The 21,723-nt window shown below is 52.8% G+C and overlaps 1 protein-coding gene across 5 annotated transcripts; it reads left to right on the top strand.

Annotated features, from left to right (window-relative positions):
- Positions 1–61: 61 nt before the first annotated feature.
- Positions 62–21,661, top strand: COQ8B (coenzyme Q8B). Of its 5 annotated transcripts, none has more exons than XM_027079592.1 (18): positions 62–298; positions 777–834; positions 1,141–1,266; positions 1,707–1,782; positions 3,810–3,914; positions 4,051–4,170; positions 4,311–4,377; positions 6,513–6,590; positions 9,211–9,333; positions 9,475–9,560; positions 10,792–10,932; positions 11,021–11,102; positions 12,074–12,167; positions 14,097–14,238; positions 14,389–14,496; positions 17,428–17,493; positions 20,414–20,500; positions 20,987–21,661. In XM_027079592.1, exons 4-18 carry the CDS (start codon positions 1,780–1,782, stop codon positions 21,266–21,268), a joined length of 1,584 nt encoding a protein of 527 aa, XP_026935393.1. In that variant the 5' UTR covers positions 62–298; positions 777–834; positions 1,141–1,266; positions 1,707–1,779; the 3' UTR covers positions 21,269–21,661. The 5 variants fall into 5 exon arrangements, with proteins under 5 accessions (XP_026935393.1, XP_026935391.1, XP_026935392.1 ...); XM_027079590.1 differs by having other exon boundaries at positions 734–834; XM_027079591.1 differs by lacking the exon at positions 1,141–1,266.
- Positions 21,662–21,723: the final 62 nt, after the last annotated feature.

Raw genomic sequence — 21,723 nt, 5'->3', positions numbered from 1 at the left:
GAAGCCCCGCCTCGCCGGACGTGACGTAAAGGGGTATGGGCCTTGTCTGGCTCCTCCCGTCTCCATTCGCGCGGTGAACCGCGAGCGCCTGGAGCTAGTCCAGGTTAGGTGTGGGGCGCCGGGATCTTGGTCCCGATCAGTGGGGCCCCTCGCAGCACCCTCGCAATTAACCCTACGTCCCCACACCCTCGAGTGACTAGTTTAGTCTCCCTATAACCCCCGGCGACGAGTCCGGCAGCGCGCCCATTCTTCACGCAGCGCCGGGAAGGACTTCCGAAGAGTTGGGAATTCTACTTGCGTGAGTTCGAGACCCGCCTCTGCTAGTTCCTAGCTGTGTTACCTTGAACGAGTGACTTCCTCTCCCAACCCCCTGCCCCAGCCCCAGACTCAGTTTTCTCACCTGTAAAATGAGGATACATTATGTTACTTTACTGTTTTGAAAAATGTGTGTTCAATGCCACAAGAGCCAGTCACTTTTACCAACTGGGAAACTGAGGCCCAGAGCAGTGAAAGAATTTGCCTAGGGTTCAATGACGGGCAAAACCAGGGTCTTAATCTCTGAAGCTAGAGCGCCTGGTTTCAAAGCTTGGCTCCAGCACTTACTTCCTGGATGACCTCTCCCAACAGACTTGTCTCTTCAGAGCCTCCATTCCCCCATCTGTAAAAAGGGTTGTTATGGGGGTTTTTATTTATTTACAACAGCATTTACATTTGTATACTTGCTTTGTGCCAGGCGCTGTACTTACCCGCTTTATACCCAAAATCTTGTAAGGTAGGGTTGATCATCATCCCCATTGCACCGCCAAGGAAACAGAGGCACAGAAAGGCAAAGCGGTGAGTCAAGATCACACATCTAGGGAATTCTGACAGTCCAATGGTTAGGACTCTGTGCTTCCACTGCAGGGGGGCTGGGTTCGATCCCTGGACGGGGAACTAAGATCCCGCAAGCCGCCTGGAGAGGCCAAAAAAAGGGGAAAAAAAGATCACACATCTCAGTTGTGTAGATTTGAACTTTGGCCCATCTAATCCAAAATTTAGGTCTTTGGTCACTATTTTTTTTTTAATATTTATTATTTTATTTATTTTGGCCGAACCAGGTCTTAGTTGCAGCATGCGTGCGGGATCTATTTCCCTGACCAGGGATCAAACCCCGGCCCCCTGCATTGGGAGTGCCTTACCCACTGGACCACCAGGGAAGTCCCTTTGGTCACTATCAAGTGATACAACTTGATTTTGAGGCTGGGGGTGTTGGAAGAAGAGCCGGAAGTAAGAATATTTTCTGTAAATCAGTCCCGCCTCTGCTCAGAATCCTCAGTGGTTGCCATTCTACTCAGGAAAAAAGCCACAGTCTTCACCATACCTGAGCTGGCTCTGCTTACCTCCCAGACCTCATCTAATCCTTTTCCCCTCACTCACTCTGCCCATTGGCATCTTTGCTATTTCTCTGAGATATCTTCAGCACAGGGACTTTACACTGGTTGTTCCCTCTGCCTGGAACATTCTTTCCTCAGCTATTTCAATCGCTCCTTCCCTCACCTCCTTCAGGTCTTTACTCAAACGATGTCTCCTCAGTGAGGCCTTTCCTTTCCACCCTATTTAAACGCACACTCTTCCCTCCTCTCCCTGCCCTTCCCTGGTTTGCTTTTCTCTTTAACAAGTGTCACCTTATTACATATACTTATGTATTTTATTGTGCCTCTCACCAGAAGCCAGCACCAAGAGGGCAAAGATTTTTGCCTGTATTGTTCCTTGCTGTGTCCCCAGTGCCTAGAAAAGCAAATGGTAAGCGCTCAATAGAAATTTTGAAAAGAATAGTTTTTCTATAAGAAATTTCTCTCATGTATAGAGCTCTTGTTCTGTACCAGCTCCGTGCCAACCTCTCTACAGACACCGTTTCACTGCATCCCTTTCTCACCAACACTGAGCAGGAGGGGATGCCATGGCCCCACTTTATAAATGGGGACACCGAGGCTCAGAGCTCTGCCAGCCTGTAGTCTTTGCTTGTAGCCACCAGGCTATTTGACATGATCTCATGTATCTGATACCAGGCTTGGTACCATGAGTCACAGCCTTGTAGGATAAGTTATTGTCATAGGTACTTTTTGTATATTTTGCCCCCAAGAGTGAGCTGCCACCTCGCTCCTGAGTCAGACCCTTGTGTCTGGAAGAGCACAGGGGGTGGTTTCTGTTTTGAAACAGTCACCTGGAAAGGGGCATTGGGCACAGACCCAGGGCTCTAAAATGAATCATCTCTTTACAGACCAATGGGAAGTCATAGCAGGGTCCCCCTAATGCATCATACAGGCTGGGAAGCTGAGATCCAGAAAGTGTTGAGGCTCTTCTGAGGTCACGTAGCACAGGGACAGAGACTTCTGTCCTGGAGCTAGTCCAGGTTAGGTGTGGGGCGGTCTGATTCCTGACAAAGGAAGGTCAGGGAGGTCTGATTCCTGACAAAGGGGGTTAGACAGGGTTTGGGGGAGGCAGTTCTGTGTGGGGAGTGTCATATCCTCTCTCCTCCCAGCCAGCTGCTTCTATTCCAGACTGTGAAAAGAGAGGTGAGTCAGTTTATGGGGGGGGGGGCGGGGAAGCAGGCTTTAAGCCCGTCCTCCCTCCCCCATCAACAACACACACACCCAGATGGGCCGGGAGCCGGTTTTCGGGATGCCAAGGCTCCTGAGTCAGCACGGGGAATCTTGGCCGAGTGTGTTCTGGAAAATGTCAGGCCTACGGGAAACAAAGGGCTCCCACTCACCATCCTGCAGGTGGGCGGGGAGCTGAGAGAGCAGGGTGTAGGAGGGAACAGGGGCCCAGCGTGCAAAGGGCTAGGTGTGAGGGGGTGCATGCACACCGAGGGAAACAGCTGGTGAGCAAGGCAGGGGGGTTATATGTGCAAGGGAGGAGGTTGGGTACCAGGATATGGGTATTTGAAGCAGAGGGTGAGTGTGCAAAGTGGAGGGGCTCCATGTGAAAGGGAAATGTTTGCTGGGAAGATGTGTGTTCAAAGGAGAGATGTTGAGCCTACTAGGGGTACAAATAAGGAAAACGGAGGCTGACAAAATGTTCGCGCAAAGGAGAGGTGTGGAGTTTGTAAAGGAGAGGAATGTTTGTAAAATAGACGTGTAGGAAACTAAAAGGTCCGCCGCGGACAAGGCACTTTGAAGTGAGTGGAAGGGCACAAAATAGCAAGTGAGCGCTTCGGCTGTGGCCCAGCCCACCCTACCCTACCCTTAGGCCGTGGCCCAGCCCACCCTGAGGCCCCTGATCTGCTCCTCCGTCATTCGCTAGCTGACCGGAGGGGGCGGGCATGAGAAGACTTCCAGAAATGCAGGAGCCACCCCCCGACCCCGGCACCCCTCCCACCCCCGCGCATAGCTGACCCAGAGCCGGGGAGTGGGTGCTTAGCAACCGGGGGAAGTACCCAGTAACGGGGTTGGTAGGGGGGAACACCGGAAGAGTTGTGGGTGCCTAGCAACCGAGGGGAAGGCGGTGCCTAGCAACGATGGGGGTGCTCAGAGAAGTGGAGAGGTAGCCCTGGAGGATCTGTGGGTGTCTAGCAACAGGGGAGGACCTTAGCAACGGCGCGGAGTGGGACCAGGGGAAAGTGGTTTGAAGAGGTGTTCGGGAAGAGCTATGGGATCTTAGCAACGAGAGAGGGAACCAGGCGAAACTGGGGGCCTGTTAACAGGGGAGGAAGTCTTTGGTGGTGGGAGTCTTAGGGTGGACACGGAGGAATGTGAGGCAAAGATGGGCAAAGCAGGGAGGTCAGTCCCACAATTGCTACCCGAATAATCCCTCCTCTTCTCCCCCAGACAATGTGGCTGGAGGTGGGGGGCCTACTACGGGGGACCTGTGGACAGTGGGGCCGGACTACTGGTTGGCCTTGTGGGGCCCTGGGGCCTGGGCCCCTCTGCTGGGTAAGAGGCTGGGGAGGGGTCTCCAAGGGGAGGAGGCTGAGGGAGGCTTCAGGGAGTCAAAGGACAGGGAGGGGTCTAAAGGGGCCAGGCTGATGGTACGTTCTCCACTCGTTACCGGTGTTCACGTCTCTTGCAGGGGCCATGTGGGGGTCCTTGGACCCAAAAGCTTCACCAGGATGGGCCTGGCAGGGGCCTGGGTGAGGAGGACATTCGCAAGGCACGGGAGGCCCGGATCAGAAAGACAGCCCGGCCCCAGGTATCATTGCCCCACACCCAGCAACACCCATGAAGGCAGCTGGCCTCCTGAGCTTGGGGAAGGGTGTGGTGGCAGGTTGGTTGGACTTCCTGGGTGCTGTGTCCACCTTTTCCCGCTCAGACCTTCTCTCCGTTTCCCAGCTGAGTGACCGTTCTCGAGAGCGCAAGGTGCCCACCTCCCGCATCAGCCGCTTGGCCAACTTTGGGGGTAGGTATGACTGTGGGAGATTGTGACCTAGATCAGAGGAGGTGACATTTACACAATGAAGCAAGGGAGAGAGTGGATCAGAGACAGAGAGAGGAGGGAGAGATGGGAAAAGAATGAAGGCAAAGTCCTATAGAACCAAGAGAAATAGAGAGGAATGTTGTGTTTATTGAGAACTTGGAATGTGCAGGGCCCCATACACATATGGTCTTTGCACTGAATCAATGAGTGTTTGTTTCCGTTCTATAGATGAGGAAGTGGAGGCTAAGGGAGGTGAAGTGACTTGACCCCGGGTCATGCAGCAGGATTATTCAAACTTCAGGTCACAACCTGCATGAACTAATTTTCTTTTATTTATTTATTTATGGCTGTGTTGGGTCTGCTGCGTGCAGGCTTTCTCTAGTTGCGGCAAGTGGGGGCTACTCTTCATTGCAGTGTGCAGGCTTCTCACTGCAGTGGCATCTCTTGTGGAGCACGGCTCTAGGCGCACGAGCTTCAGTAGTTGTGGCACGTGGGCTCAGTAGTTGTGGCGCACGGGCTTAGTTTCTCCGTGGCATGTGGGATCTTCCTGGACCAAGGCTTGAACCCGTGTCCGCTGCACTGGCAGGTGGATTCTTAACCACTGCACCACCGGGGAAGCCCTGCATGAAATAATTTAGCAGGTTGCAACCAGCATTAAAAAGAAGAATGGAGGACTTCCCTGGTGGTGCAGTGGTTAAGAATCCACCTGCCAGTGCAGCGGACACGGGTTCAAGCCTTGGTCCAGGAAGATCCCACATGCCACGGAGAAACTAAGCCCGTGCGCCACAACTACTGAGCCTGCTCTCTAGAGCCCGCAAGCCACAACTACTGAACCCACGTGCCACAACTACTGAAGCCCTCACACCTAGAGCTCGTGCTCCCCAACAAGAGAAGACACCGCAATGAGAAGCCCACGCACTGCAACGAAGAGCATCCCCTGCTCGCCACAGCTAGAGAAAGCCCGCACGCAGCAACGAAGACCCAACACAGCTAAAAAAAAAGAAGAAAAGAAGAAGAATGGAAAATATGTGTACATGTAGAGTAAGGGAAAGTCTTGTTTCATGAAACATTATATATATATATCGGTCTCTACTGGTTATAATGCGAACGTCTTCTTTACTGTGGATCATGGTTCAGGTTTTAAAGATACCGATTGAAGGAGTCAAATACACTGGTTAGAGCTTTGGCACCAGGCTGCGCGGGGTTCAACAGGTGATTCTGCCGCATCCTCACTTTGTGACTCTGGATAAGTTACTTAACTTCTCTGAGCCTCGATTTCCTTTTCTGTAAAATGGAAGCTTTTCTGTAAAATTTCTCTCATGAGGGTGTGAGGACAAGATGAGTCAATGCATAAAAGGCACTGGGAATGGTTCCTGGCATGGAGAAAAGTGCTCAGAAAATGCCAACTACAATTATTTACAGAGATGGTGACAGTGAAAGAGGCAGAGTGACTCGAGATGTCTTTAAGGACAAGGAGACAGAGGAGGCAGAGGAAATCAGAGCCGGAGAGCTAACATCCAAAGGAGGAACTGAGGGAAAGAGGCCTAGACAGACATGCCGGGTGGACGGAAGGGCAGAGGTGGAGAAATAACTGACTTATAAAAGGAGAGGTGAGCATGAAGAAGAGGAGATGTGGACAGAGAAACAGGAGTCATAGGAAGACAGAGAGTCCGGGGCGGGGATCATTTCGGGGCCTTCTTAACCATGGCTGCACACTAGAATCATCTGGGATGCTTAAAAGAAAAAGAACTCTGAGGCCTCATCTCAGGCCAGTTCAACCAGAACCTCAGTGGTAGGGCCTGGGCGTTGTATTTACAAAAGCTCCTCACATGACTCTGTGTGCAGCCAGGGGTGAGAACCACTAACCTGGGGGACAGACAAGGAGAGAGGGATGGAGAAAGAGGTAGTCTCACCTCCAAGGGAACCTCAAGCAGGGAGAGAGTGAGTAAGAGACTGATTTGGAGACAGAGGGATGCAAAGAGCTGACTACAAAGAGTTGGGAAACAGGTATATATAAAGAGAGACAGAGAGGAGAGAGGGCCAGCGGGGTGGGGAGGGGTGGGGGAGGAGATCCCCCCAGGGCAAGCGGGCACTCAGGCTCCTCTCTCACTCCCCAGGACTGGCTGTGAGCTTGGGGCTGGGAGCACTAGCTGAGATGGCCAAGAAGTCCCTGCCCGGAGGACATGTACAATCAGGTACGTGAACCACGCTGCCTGGGTCCACACCCTGGCCTTGCTGTGTGACCTGGGGTAAGTGGCTTCACCTCTCTGAGCCCCAGTTTCCTCAACTGGAGAATGGAGCTGATGATAACATAGCCACCTCTTAGGGTCGTGGTGGAGTGCTCAGAACAGGGTGAAGCTGCTGTCAGGATGGTGTTGAGTAGAAGCAGGTCATGAGAGAAAAAAATGTAAGTCATCCAGAGTTGAGTGCTTAACTGTGACCAGGAGAGGAAGTGTGAAAACAGGAGTGCCGGTGAGGGTCTGTGGACAACAGAGACAGACTGGGCTGTGTAGAGATCAGCATTTGTGGGTACGATTCCGCAACATGTCGACGTCTTGAAACAAAAACGGGTGGATATTCTAGATGAAAAAGAGACTAGAGAGATAATAACTGACAAATGGAACGTGTGAGCCATGGTTGGATGTTCGAAAAGAAAATAACTATGAAAGACTTCTGGGTGGGCTTCCCTGGTGGTGCAGTGGTTGAGAATCTGCCTGCCAGTGCAGGGGACACGGGTTCGAGCCCTGGTCCGGGAGAATCCCACATGCCGCGGAGCAACTAAGCCCGTGAGCCATAACTACTGAGCCTGCGCATCTGGAGCCTGTGCTCCGCAACGGGAGAGGCCACGACAGTGAGAGGCCCGCGCACCGCGATGAGGAGTGGCCCCCGGTCGCCGCAGCTGGAGAAAGCCCTCGCACAGAAACGGAGACCCAACACAGCCAAAAAAATAAATAAATAATAAATTAATTAAAATTAAAGAAAAAAAGAGAGATAGAAATCTAAACACTTTCAAAAAAAAAAGATTTCTGGGGACGATTGGGAAAATCTGAATATGACTGGGTAGTAGGTATTCAAGAATTAGTGTTAATTTTCTTGGGTGTGATGTTGGCACGGTGATTGTGTAGGGGATTATTATTCACACAAGTGGAGTGCAAATCAGTCAGCAAAAGTATTGATCAGTGTCTGGGTACACACGCACAGATAAAGTGGGTGAGGCAGCATGTTAAAACATTGAAGCAGGTATTCACGGTGCTATGAATGCAGTCTTTCTGTCTATTTGGATCTTTTTCAAAATAAAAAGTTGCGGGTAGGAATTGCCTGGTGGCGCAGTGGTTGAGAGTCTGCCTGCCGATGCAGGGGACACGGGTTCGTGCCCCGGTCCGGGAAGACTAGAGAAAAAACTAGAGAACTAGAGAAAGAACTAGAGAAAGCCCTCGCACAGAAACAAAGACCCAACACAGCCAAAAATAAATAAATAAATATAAATAAATTTATTAAAAAAAAAGGAATGTAGGACTGATCCATGCTATCGTGTGGTTGAATCTTGAAACACTATCCTAAGTGAAAGAAGGCAGAGACAAGAGGCCACATTTTTTTTTTTAAGGCCACATATCGTATGATTCCATTTATCTGAAATGTACAGAAGAGGGAAGTCTACAGAGATAGAAAGTAGATTAATGGTTTCCAGGGACTCAAGGGGAGGCAGATGCGGGAAATGGGAGGGGGTAACTGCTAACAGGTTAGCAGTGATGAAAATGTTCTGAAATGGATTGTGGTAATAGTTGCACAACTGAATATACTAGAAGCCATTGAACTGTGCACCTTAAAGTGGGTGAATTATATCTTATATGAATTATATCTCAATAAAGCTATTAAAAAATAGAATGAGAACCCCAAGAACTTGTTTATGTGGGGTTGTATTTATGGATATTTGCTGTATTAGAGGTTAAAACTGAAAAAAATTTTAAACACAAGAATACACACACACACATACACACACTCTCTCCATCAGCCATCAGAGAAATGACAGCATCACAGGTCACAGCTTCTGGAAAACTCTACTGAACATTTGTGGGTGAATGAGAGTGAAAAAGGGCAAATAACATATTAATATTATTATGAAAATAGTTCTGATCTCACAGACCCTCCTAAAGGGTCTCAGGGGCCCCCAGAACACACTTAGAGAAGTGCTGCCCTCCTTCTCCAGAAGCTCTTCTCGTGCCGTATTCTGGTACCTCCCCCCTCATTAAGGGTCTCCACTGTCTTGGCTTCTGACCCCCTGAGATTAGTTTTGTCTGTTTTTGCTCCTTTATACGCATGTAATCAGACAGTGTATTCTCGTATGTGTCTGGTTTTTTTGCTCAGCATTCTATTTGAGAGATGCATCCATGTTGCTGTGAGCGGTTGTAGGTTGTTTATTCAACACTGTAATAGTCACCCTGGGACTATTCCACAATTCCTCTGTTCGTTCTACTGATGGTCATTTGGGTTGTTTCCAGCTTGGGACTGTTATGAATAATGCTACTGTGAGCCTTCTTGGAGTATCTGTTGGTGGACACATTTATGCCTTTCTCTTGGGGATATACCTAGGAGGCAAATTGCATCAGGTATAGGTGTGTGCTTTACTGGAAACTTCCCAGCTGCTTTCCAAAGGGCTTGGGCCATGGCAGTCTCATCGGCAGTGTCGAGGTGCTCCACATCTTTGTCAACACTTGGTATTGTCTTTTTTGCCTTAGCCGTTCTGGTAGGTGTGCAGTGGTGTCATACTGATTATTTTTGTGGTTGCCATACTAATGATTATTCTCTCCACCCCAGAGGGAGGCTCCCGGCCGGGCTCCAGCATTTTCCTTTCAGAGGCCAATGCCGAGCGGATTGTGCAGACCTTGTGTACGGTTCGGGGGGCTGCCCTCAAGGTTGGCCAAATGCTCAGCATCCAGGGTACAGCATAACCCTTGACTCCTGACCCCTGACCTCAGTTCCACCCTACCCCACCTACCACCAAGCCCCAACTTCAGACTCCCACAGGGGCCCCTCCTGGCCTCTCCCCTCACTGCTTCCCTCTTCCCGATGTCTCCCAAGACAACAGCTTCATCAGCCCCCAGCTGCAGCGCATCTTCGAGCGGGTTCGCCAGAGCGCCGACTTCATGCCCCGCTGGCAGATGCAGGTGAGCGCCCAGAGGGGGAAAGGCTGGCGAGGGAGGCGTGCCCCACCTGCCTGGCCCTCCTGCCTTCATGGCTGTGCTCCCCGTCTCACTCTGAGCCTGTGTCCCCATCTGTTAAATGGGGACCACTAAAGCACACGTCTCATAGGATTGTTGTGATGAGTAAATGAGAGAATGGTGTAGAGCACTTAGTCGAGTTCCTGGCAGGCTCAGGGCTCTGTCAGGGCTGTTAAAGAGGCGGTGAATGGGCTTCCCTGGTGGCGCAGTGGTTGAGAGTCCGCCTGCCAGTGCAGGGGACACGTGTCCGTGCCCCGGCCCGGGAAGATCCCACATGCCGCGGAGCGGCTGGGCCCGTGAGCCATGGCTGCTGAGCCTGGGCATCTGGAGCCTGTGCTCCGCAACGGGAGAGGCCGAAACGATGAGAGGCCTGCGTACTGCAAAAAAAAAAAAAAAGCGGTGAAGTGCTGTGGTCAGGGACCAGACTTCGGGAGTTCAAACCCTGGCTCTGCCACTTACTACCTGTGCAGTTAGACGTGTGGCCTGCCCTCTCTGTGCTTCAGTTACCTCATCTGTGATTGGTGGTAGTGATAGCAACGGCCACATCATGGGGCTATGGAAATCAGTGTATGTGTAAAGCACTTTGAAGGGTCCCTGACACCCCGTAAGTGACATGCAGGTGTTACCTGTTCTTATTACCGGTCTTTTAATTAAAGGAGAGAGTGTCTGTAAATAGACTGGCACAGTGCCAGGCACTGAGTAAATGCCTGGGCAAGGGTGTGGAATCCGGAATCTGGATCCCTTGCCATGTGACCCTGGACAATTACTGCCCTTCTCTGAACCACTTTATATAGGGCCCAGCCCACAGGAAGCTCTCTGTAAATTTTAGTTCTTCTTTATCACATTAACTTTTGAGTTAATAATACAATATATGGGTATAATGAAGGATTATTGTCAATCTTAACCTTACATAGCAATCCACACATCAGTCTGCACAGCCTTGGGAGTATGGGCTCAAGCTGGGCCTCCCAGTCTGCCAGCGCCTGGCTCATCACCTTGGTCAAGAGGTCTCTCTGAGCCTCAGTTTCCTCATCTGTAAAGTGGGGTAGCGGCCAAGAGCTTGGCCCAGGGCCCCACGTGTGGTGAGCGGGGTTACTAACGTGCAAAGCGCTCAGCACAGAATGTGAACCCGGCTGCCTGAAACCATGGTGATGATTGTCATGACCACTATCCCCAGAGAGTTCTGGAAGAGGAGCTCGGCAGGGACTGGCAGGCCAAGGTGGCCTCTCTGGAGGAGGTGCCCTTTGCTGCTGCCTCAATCGGGCAGGTGCACCAGGGCGTGCTGAGGGATGGGACAGAGGTGGCCGTGAAGATCCAGGTGAGAGGGGAGGTGGGGCGGGGGTGGGCTGGGCACCCGGCCGCCCCAGAGGGGTGACTCCCATCCTCCTCCCCTTCTCCCTTCCCAGTACCCAGGCGTCGCCCAGAGCATCCAGAGCGACATCCAGAACCTGCTGGCGGTGCTCAAGATGAGCGTGGCCGTGCCGGAGGGTGAGGCGCCAAATCCACCCTGACTGTGGGAGGGTCGCCCTGAAGAGGGAGAGCGGGGCTAGATGGGGGGGCGGGGGAGGTGGAGGGCCAGCTCGGGGCAGGGTGTGCCCTTGTGTGTGGGAGCCTGAGTGAACGCCTCAGTCTGCGTGTTTGAGACAGAACAAAGGGACACCGCGGCGGGGAAAGCCCAGAGTAGTATGGGCGTGTGAGAAAAAGACAAACTCAGAGATGCCAACAGGAGCCCAGACAGAAATCCAGAAACAGACACACAGGGGGTGTGTGGAGAGGGACTGGAGGCCTGAGAAAGAACCACAGAAACAGGAAGGGAGCGTAATTGGGACCTCGGGTGTGTGTCACAGCATGTGAGACAGCGCCTGGGGGGGATGGAGCAGAGGTGTGTGTGTGCGCGCGCGCGCACGAGAGAGCGAGCGAGGGAGAGAGGGAGAGAGTCAGGCCCAGAAGTAAGCTTCAGAGACACTGAGAGCAGTGTGAGAGAGTATGAAAAAAAGGACAGAGAGGGACTTCCCTGGCGGTCCCGTGGTTAGGACTCCACGCTGCCAGTGCAGGGAGCCCAGGTTCGATCCCTGGTCAGGGAACTAAGATGGGACCTAAGATCCCACATGCCACGAGGTGCGGCCAAAATATTTTTTAAAAAGAAAAATGGACAGAGAATAGGCGGCAGATGTGACTATGATGGGGGCCTAAGGACCGCTGTGTGTGCCTGAGAAAGAGACCCGAGCAGAGAGGCTTCCGTGGAGCCCGCAGTTGTGTGAAGGACAGAGGGGGAGTGCGTGGCCAGACAGTGCGGGTAAAAGGCATGAAGTGGACGGGGTGAGGGACGGTGAGACAGGGACAGAGTGAGAGGCACGACTGGCAAGAGAAGACATCCCTGAGTGGGAGCCTGAGGGGTCGGGCAGGGGGCGAGGGGCAGGCTGTGGCCTTCGCTGTCTGACACGGCTGCCGCCCCTCAGGCCTGTTTGCAGAGCAGAGCCTGCAGGCCTTGCAGCGGGAGCTGGCTTTGGAATGTGACTACCGTCGTGAGGCGGCTTGTGCCCAGAACTTCAGGTGAGCCGAGGCCCCTAGAGGCCCCTGGAGGCCCCCTTCCTCCCTCCAGCTTCCCTCCCGGGCTGAGAGAGAGGTGGATGCCCTCACAGCCTCCGGCAGCTGGAGCCCTGGGGTAGGGCTGACAGACTCTTTCTCTTCATTTGTTCATCCATCCATGCCTTCACTCATTACTTCGTTCACACCCTGTGTCCTCTGTGAGCTTAGGCAGGTCACTTCCTCTCTCTAAATGTCTCTACTTTCTCATCTGTCAAATGGGACGCAGAACCACTGCAGTCTGATGGGGGAGACAGACTTGTCAACAGGCACTCCGTCACACGAGATACCGTTACACCCACCAGACTAACAGAGATGAAGCAGTCTGTCTGTGTCAAGAGTTGGAGAGAACGGGGCTCCAGGGCATCCTTTGTACACTGTGGACAGAGGGAGAAATTGACACAAGCATTTTGGAGAACGGTTGGGCATCATCAAGCCTCAGGGTTCACATCCAACCCAACAGTTGCACTCCTGGCTAAATACTCTAGGGACCCCTAATGCCAGTGCACGCCGTCAGACTTCGAGAATACTCAGAGCCGCAACAGCCCCAAACTGGAAACAACCCAAATCTATCAAATTCATCCAACAGGGTGGATAAATAAGTTACGGTATGTTCATCGGCACAATTCGTACAGCATCAAAAATGAATGAACTACAGCTACACGGAACAGTGGTTGTATCTTAGCGGCGTCATGATAAGCGGCAATTAATTACACCTCGGTGAGACCTTCCACAGCGTGGAGCATGGCCCACACGTTTACTGAGCCCGGCTCTGTAGATACGAAGCCAGAGAAAGGGCAGTAGAAGGCAATGGTTAGGGGCATGGACTCAGATGTGGCATCCAGTCAGGATCCAGTCCTGGGTCAGCCCTTAACAGGCTGGGTGGCCTTAATCTGCCCAGCGGCCTTAGGAGAGCATCCTCCTCAGGGGGAGTGAGGATAAAAGGGAATTGTGCTGACTGAATGCTCAGCAGAGTCCTGCCCTGTGAGGAGCAGATCAAACGTCAGAGATCTGATAAACAAGGACAAAAATACAAGCCCCCGAAGCAGGACCTGGAGATGGAGAGTGTCAGCTGGGCTGGGCCAGAGCACTCCAGTGTGGGATCTGGGGAGACCACCACCTCACGGGATTTCCCAGTGCTCTTAGGATAAAACCCACATCATTTCTCATTTCCCGGCTCCTCCCCATCTCCCTGTCCGCCCACCCCCCAACTCCAGCCATCCCACAGGTCCCCAACCAGAGGCCTCGCTCATATTCTTTGCCTCCCAGATATTGCGTTGACACACCTATCTCAGTCTATCATTGGTCTGTTTGTTAGAGTGTGGTCTCTGCTGTGTGTGTTGGGGGGTCACGCCTGGGGCTCATCTACTGCTCTGTCACCCAGCATCATCCAGCCCAGGGATGGACACCGAGAAAGGTCCTTTCCCTTTATTAGCCAGTGTTCAGAGTAATGACTCCAAGGAGTGGCCAGTGAGCATCACTGTGGACTCGGAGATTTGTATACGAGTGACTGTTTTTTGGATGGATTCATTGATAAGTTGATGAGAAAGTCATGCTCACCAAGCTTAATGAATACACTGAGTTCATCCCGGGGTGACCAACGGAGAAGTGTTTCCGGAAGGGAGGTGGTAATTGGGTCTCCAGCAGCACCCAGCTTAGGGGCAGACACAGAGTGGGTGCCATGGAGATATTTGGTGAATGAGTGAAATGTCTGAGTGAATGTCCATCCAACCAGGTATTGGCCATCACTCCAGACAGACAGGAAAGAGAAGGGCAGGAGGAAAGGCAAGACCAAGACTGTTCATGGAAGACTCCTCAGAGGAGGGGGAGGCCTCGAGCAGGGCCACAGGGGCCTGAAGTGTGAAGTCCCATCCCCGCCCCTCCCATCTGCCCCAGGCAGCTGTTGGCAGACGACCCCTTCTTTCGGGTGCCAGCCGTTATTCAGGAGCTGTGCACGACACGGGTGCTGGGCATGGAGCTGGCTGGAGGGGTCCCGCTGGACCAGTGCCAGGGCTTGAGCCAGGATATCCGGAACCAGGTACGTGGGGCTCATGGGAGAGTAGGGCGGGTGCTGCTCTGGGGCACAGCTGACAGGGCAACCCAGACCCATGGTCCTTCTCCAGGCTTCAGAGGGCTTTACAGGGGCACATGGCTCTGAGATGTCTGTTGCTCCTTCTTCCCACCCCAGATCTGCTTCCAGCTCCTGAGGCTTTGTCTTCGGGAGCTGTTTGAGTTCCGATTCATGCAGACGGACCCCAACTGGGCCAACTTCCTGTATGATGCCTCCAGCCACCAGGTTGGTTCCTTGTGTTGTGTGTCAGGGTACATTAGCTGCTGTAACAGATATTTCCCAATGTGGCAGTAGCTCGACACAATAGTAGGTGATTACCCAGGTAACAGGCTGGAGTGGCCCTCCTCCATGCAGTGAGTCAGGGACCCAGGCTGCTTCCCTTTTGTGAGTGTGCTATCCCCTAGGACTTGAAAGGCTCTCCTTCCAGTGCAAGGGGAAAGCGAGGTTGAGAGGGTAACCCACTGTCTAACTGCTTTGGCTGGAAGTGACCCATCGTTCCCTTCACCATTCCACCGATAAGAACTGGTCATGGGGCTAGTCTAGATGCAGGGGCTGCTGGGAAATGGAGTCCCTGGCTGGGCAGTGGCTCCCTGGTGGCAGTGGAGAAGAGGGAGCACCACTTTTGCAAGACAGTCATCATTACCACACCCATCATTCATTTAGAACACACCAAGCACCTACTGCCTCTTGAAAGTGATGCCAAGACAACCTGATCCTTGCCTTCCCAGAGTTCCCAGTCCAGTGCAGGGACCCATCACCAGAGAGTGTGACCAGTAGTTAATCCCTTGATGAGGAAGCACAGGCGAGGGGCCAATGATGGGGGAGGCACAGGGGACGGTGGGAAACCAGGAAAAGTGGCTGACCCTGCCTGGAGTGGGTGGGGCCAAGGAAGGTGAAAGCAGAAAGACAAGAGGAGGACAGCCATCCAAGGAGCAGGGAGGAGCATACTTGGCAAAGGACACAGGCTGTCCAAAGGCCTGGGGGCGACAGTTGGGACTGAAAAACTCTCAGCGTGCATGGTTGCTAAGTGGCTCTCCAAAGTGATCTGTGCCATTCTGTCCCCAGAGGGGTCTTTCTAAAACACAAATCTGGCCAAGCTGTCCCTTCTACAGCTTCCAACACCCTCAGGATCAAGTGAGCCCTGTGCTGAGTGTGACATGACCCCACTAAGTCCAGCCTCAGTCCCTTGACACCCTCTTCCCCCCAAGTGCACAGACAGCCTGCATCCCTCCAAGGCTCGCACCCCAGGGGGGGTGTTTTCCTTCCTCGGGTGTGGTGATAAGAGGCCTGACGTCAATTTACTGGGTCTGAACAGCAGTTTTTGTTTTAAAAGGATAGAATGTGTTGCAGATGGGAGGGATGCATATTATTTCAGGACACTTTTGTTTTATGTTTATATGTGCATGTGCACTGGTGCCCAGGACAATCTGCATTTCTTTTCTTTTTTTATAACTTTATTTTATTTATTTATTTATTTTTGGCCGCATTGGGTCTTCGTTGCTGTGCGCGGGGTTTCTCTAGTTGTGGCGAGCGGGGGCTACTCTTCATTGCGGTGGGTGGGCTTCTCACTGCGGCGGCTTCTCTTGTTGCAGAGCATGGACACCAGGCACGTGGGCTTCAGTAGTTGCAGCACGTGGGCTCAGTAGTTGTGGCGCGTGGGCTCTAGAGCGCAGGCTCAGTAGTTGTGGCACACGGGCTTAGTTGCTCCGCAGTATGTGGTATCTTCCTGGCCCAGGGCTTGAACCTGTGTCCCCTGCATTGGTAGGTGGATTCTTAACCACTGCACCACCAGGGAAGCCCCTAATCTTCATTTCTTGCTGTGGGTTATGATAAACAGTTTGAACTCCACTGTTGTAGAGAAACTTACACACATGTTCATGGGGTACTGCTTTTTTTTGGCCGTTTTTTAAACATTTCAACTTTATTTGGTTCATTTTATCTACATTATTTTATTTACTTATTTTAAATTTTTAAAATTAGTTAATTAATTTTTGGCTGCGTTGGGTCTTCGTTGTGGTGCGCGGGCTTCTCCTGTTGCGGAGCACGGGTTCTGGGCGCATGGGCTTCAACAGTTGTGGTTCATGGGCTCAGTAGTTGTGTCTCACGGGCTCTAGAGCGCAGGCTCAGTAGTTGTGGCACACGGGCTTAGTTGCTCCGCGGCATGTGGGATCTTCCCGGACCAGGGATCGAACCCGTGTCCCCTGCATTGGCAGGCGGATTCTTAACCGCTGCGCGACCAGGGAAGTCCCTTTTTTTTGAATTTTATGTTATTTATTTTTTTATACAGCAGGTTCTTATTAGTTATCTGTTGTATACATATTAGTGTATAGATGTCAATCCCAATCTCCCAGTTCATCCCACCACCACCTCCCCACCCCACCCCACCCCGCCCCGCCCCTTTCCCCCCTTGGTATCCATACGTTTGTTCTCTACATCTGCGAGCACTGCTTCTAACAGCAAAACCTAGAAATAACCACACTGCCCATCAAGCAGATAACTATGATATATTCATGCAACAAAATCTTACACGGCGGTGAAGGAATGAATGAGCTAGAGCGATGGGGATGCATTGCAAAACCATGTCGAACACAAAGAACTTGCAGCATAACTATTATAAATACCATTTAAATGACGTTTTAAAATATGCAAAACATTAGTATGTTTTGTTCATGGATCCACATATGTATAGAAAACATAGCAACACGTGCATGGGAATTTCAGGAAACAATTTAATAATAAAAATAATTTCAGGAAAGTGGTGACCCTGGAAGAGAGGGTGGGGACGGGGGGAGGTAGGATCAGGCCCCACTTAGACTGGTAGGATTTCATATTTTAAACTGGGTGGTAGGATTTGTGGGTGTTGGTTTTACTTTCCCATATATTTTATTATTCTCCAGATTTTTTTTTCTGAGCCTAAAACATGTTATTATAAAAACAACTAGGACCCCAAAAATAAAAACCAGGTCCCTTCAGCTTCACGTGGGGGTGGATTGATGTGTGGAGACCGGAAGCCAGGAGCCCAGGGGAGGCAGCTGGGCGGGGACTTGGGCCGGAGGGGCAGCGTGTGGGGAGAGAGGGACAGACCCTGGCACCCCCATAGACAATGGGGAGCACTGGTGGACTCCCAGTGTCCCTTTCACCATCCTTCATTTCCAGGTGATCTTGCTGGACTTTGGTGCAAGCCGGGAATTTGGGACTGAATTCACAGACCATTATATCGAGGTGAGTTCCCCCAATCCTGGAGTCTCTGAAGGGTCGAGCCTCAAGCCAGATAGTAAGGCTTGTAGAGAAGGAGAAACACAGTATCTGGAATGAAGAAATAAATAATAGTGATATTAATAGCAGCTAACAAATACCAAGCACTTAATATTATGTCAGGCACCGTTTTAAGTGCTGTACATGTGGTAGCTGATCTGAACCAGAAGCAACTCTATGAGGTGAGGACCATTTTTAACCCCATTTTACAGAGGAAGTGACTGGGGCTCTGAGACGTTAAGTCACTTGCCCAAGGTCACAGCAGCCCTGGGATTCAAACTCAGGGAGTCTGGTTACACAGCCCACGTTCCCAACCCCTCACTAGCTGCCTCTTAAGAGAAAGGCCCACGATGGCCAGCCTGTCACCCCCCCAGACACACCCGATGCTGTCCAGGGCCTTGGTGTCCAGCCTTGTGCTCACACACCTCCCCTCCAGCTGCTCCCGAGTGAGCAGTTCTCTCTTTGAGAAGTGTTTCCTCACTTTATGTTGCCCGTCCTTCCCACCCACAGAGGTTGATTTGTCTCAGAGCCCACAGAAAACACCATCTCATTAATTTGTTGAGATTGGACATTCGACCTGGGTCTTCCTTTTTTTTTGGTTGCGTTGAGTTCATTGCTGCATGAGGGCTTTCTCTAGTTGTGGCGAGCAGGGGCTACTCTTTGTTGCAGAGCATGGGCTCTAGGTGCGTGGGCTTCAGTAGTTGTGGTGCACAGGCTCAGTAGTTGTGGCCCACGGGTTTAGTTGCTCCGTGGCATGTGGGATCTTCCTGGACCAGGGCTTGAACCCGTGTCCCCTGCATTGGCAGGCGGATTCTTAACCACTGCGCCACCAGGGAAGCCCCTCAACCCGGGTCTTCTAATAACTGGGTCATCAATTCAAACGTTCTCTGACCCCCCTCTGTGCCTAGTCCTATTCTAGACGATACTGGGGACAACAGTGACCAATGCAGTCCAGGTCTCTGCCTTCACAAAACTCACAGTCCAGTAGGGGGACAGAAAGGACCAGAGTGGTCAGGGCTGGGATGGGAGAATCACGGGGGACTGAGGGAGACCGGATGAGGAGCCTGGCCTGACCTAGGGGGTCAGGGAGGGCTTCCTGGAGGAGAAGACATCAGAGTTGAGACCTGAGGGATGAGGAGACCAATCGGGAAGAAACTAGGAGGGTACTCCAGACAGATAACATGGGCAAAGGCCAAGGGGTGGAAAAGGATATTCCGACTAGAGCAGCACTTCTCAAACTTTAATGTGCACGAGAACCCCACCGCCACCATGATCATGTCAAAATGCAGGTTCTGGTCTGGAGTTAGGCTTAAGGTGCTGCCTTTCTAACACGCTCCCAGGTGATGCCAAAGCTACTTGTACAGGGACCGCACTCCGAGTAGTAAGATCCCAGAGGACCAAAGGGAAGTTCACGTTTGGACTGGGCAGGCAGGTGGGGACAGAGCAGGAGCCAGCAGTGAGGCTGCAGCCCAGTCACGCTGGACCTCGGAAGCCATGCTTTGCACCTTGTACTTTATTCGGGTGCCCTGGGGAGCCGTGGAAGGGACTGGAGCAGGGGAGGGACATAGAATTTGGAAATTCCTGAATAACGAGTGGTCTTTTAAGACAGGCCGGGAGCCTGGGCGGGTGGGGGTTGGAGGGGGTTCTGACCTGAGGACTGGGGGATGGTGGGGCCACCCTTTAGATGGGGATGAGAAGGAATTGGCAACCCCCCACACACACACACACAGAGGCTCCTTGGGGCCCTCTCTGCAGGCCACTCGAGGCACAAAGCCGAGGCCTCTCTGGGTAGTTGGGACATCCCCTGCCCCTCCCCACCACAGGCCTGTTCAGCACGGCCCTCCTGCCGCCTCCCCAGCCTTTTCCAGTTTAAGAAAGGCCTGTCACACGGACCCCCCAAGGACCACAGGCGTGACAGATGGCCAGACAGGCTGGGGCAGGGGGAGCTGGGACGGAACAGGACCGCCAGATTTAATCCTGTATTCCCCTTCCTCCCAGGAAGGGGCAGCTCAGTGGTGAAGGGTTCGTCCCAGTTCCCCTCCTCTCCTTGCTGTTCCCCACTCGGAGCCTGTTTCCTCGTCTGTGAAGTAGGGACCCTCCTCTTTACCTCTTAATAGTAATAGTAGCTCGTAATATTTATGGCCTTTCCTACACGCGGCACTGTGCGAAGCACTCCACAGATAGACCTCCTTCATCCTCCAAGAACTGGCAAGGAGGATGCTTTCATCATCCCCACTTCACAGATGAGAAAGCAGAGGCCCCAAAAGCAAAGCGACTTGCCCCAGAGTCAGCCAGCAAGTGGCAGAGCCGGGATGGAGCCCAGGCAGGCTGGCTCCCACTTCTGTCTGTCCGTGTGCCCTCAACTCCTGCCCATCCTGCGTGGCTGGAGAGCTGCTTAGCTCCAAACACTGCTTTGCTGAACAAGGGGTTTTCACCAAAGGCCTCCTGAGTGAGCACCACTTGGGACTAAACCCAGCCGGGATCCCTGCCTTCCTGGGGCTCCAAGTCCAGGGCAGGAACCAGGCATCAACAGACATCAAGCAGGTGATCACAGAGATGGCAACCTCAGAGGCAGTTCTGGGTCATGATCACATACTTGCCCAATTAAGTGTTTGGACCCATGGGTACCACTTGACATCTGCTTTCCTCTGTGCTGTTTCACTGTGGTAGTTTCCAGCCAGGTGGGCAGAACACCTGACCACTGCAGCCCCAGGCTCTGGAACAGTCTTGAGAGAGACACAGACAGGGGTAAGGTGGGGAAGGAGAGGCTTCTAGGTGAGAGGGCTTAGGTAGATGAGAACAGAAGTGGGTACTGGCAGGGCCCAGCTTCTAGCTCCCACCTCCAGACCCCTCCTTGAGTCCCTCTGACCCACATCCGTCTCCCCAGGTGGTGATGGCTGCAGCCAACGGAGACAGAGACCGGGTCCTGCAGAAATCCCGAGACCTAAAATTTCTCACAGGCTTTGAGACCAAGGTTGGGAGAGTAGGGGCTGGTGTCTCTTGGGGGGAGTGGGGAGCTGCTTCTCTCTACTGGGGAAACTGTGGATGAGTGAGGAACTCTAAGGGGGCTGCTTATCTGTACCGGGGGTTCTGGGGAGCGTGAGGGAATGGGGGCTGCTTGGCTACTCAGGAATCCTGAGAAAATGGGCACCACTTATCTGTTCTAGAGGGGGGAATGGGGGACGGCTGGTGGGGGGGGGGGGGGGTGTCGGGGAACAGAGGCTGCTTCTCTGTTCTAGAGAGAGTGAGGGCTATTTGTCTACTGGAGGCCCTGAGAGGACAGGAAGGGACCTTTCTTTTGGGAGGAGTAGGGGGCTGCTTGTCACTTAGGGGCTCTGGAAGGGGTGGAGGCTGCCTATTACTCTCTGGGGAGTTGGGGGCTTGTGTTTATACTTGAGACTCTGGGGGAATGGAGGGCTGTATGTCCACACTGGTTGCCTCTGGTTTCCCCGACCCCTAGGCATTCTCGGACGCCCACGTGGAGGCCGTGATGATCCTGGGGGAGCCCTTCGCCACCCAGGGCCCCTACGACTTTGGAGCGGGCGATACTGCCCGCCGTGTGCAGGGCCTCATCCCTGTACTGCTGCAGCACCGGCTTCGCCCACCGCCTGAAGAGACCTATGCCCTGCACAGAAAGCTGGCGGGGGCTTTCCTGGCCTGTGCCCGCCTCCATGCCCACATCGCCTGCCGGGACCTCTTCCAGGACACCTACCACCGCTACTGGGCCAGTCGCCAGGCATAGCCACTGCCCGAAGCCTCCTAACCAGAGGGATGTCTGCTCCGACCCCTCAGAGACTCCATCTCGGGATTCCAGCCCCATAGCAGGCCATCCCCTGCTCTGAGGCCTCCTTCCCTCTCTGCTGCAGGTCTGGGGACCCACCTTGGGCTTGGGACTAGGGAACTCCAGCTTCATAGCCCCGTATCCTGCTCTCCCCACTCCAAAGGGAGCATCCAGGAACTCCACCCAGCTATTAATTTATGTCTGCCAACATGTGAGAGAGCCTTAGGCCCCTCCGCACTGCCATTGTGGAGATCAGACTCACCTAGACGGGGAGCCTCTGACCTCTGCGTCAGGTCTCCCCCAGATGTGGCCGGTGTTTGAATCTTCGGTCCTAATAAAAGTGGCCCTCCCCTTCCCCCAGCTCTTTTCTCTGCGCTGAGGCGGGAGGGAGAGGAGCTCGCAGGCTGCCTCCAGGT

The sequence above is a fragment of the Aethalodelphis obliquidens genome, unplaced genomic scaffold (assembly GCF_003676395.1).
Source record: "Aethalodelphis obliquidens isolate GAN/ISIS:26980383/991018 unplaced genomic scaffold, ASM367639v1 scaffold43, whole genome shotgun sequence".
Lineage (NCBI taxonomy): Eukaryota > Metazoa > Chordata > Mammalia > Artiodactyla > Delphinidae > Aethalodelphis > Aethalodelphis obliquidens.
This window is presented reverse-complemented; position numbering and strand designations above follow the sequence as displayed.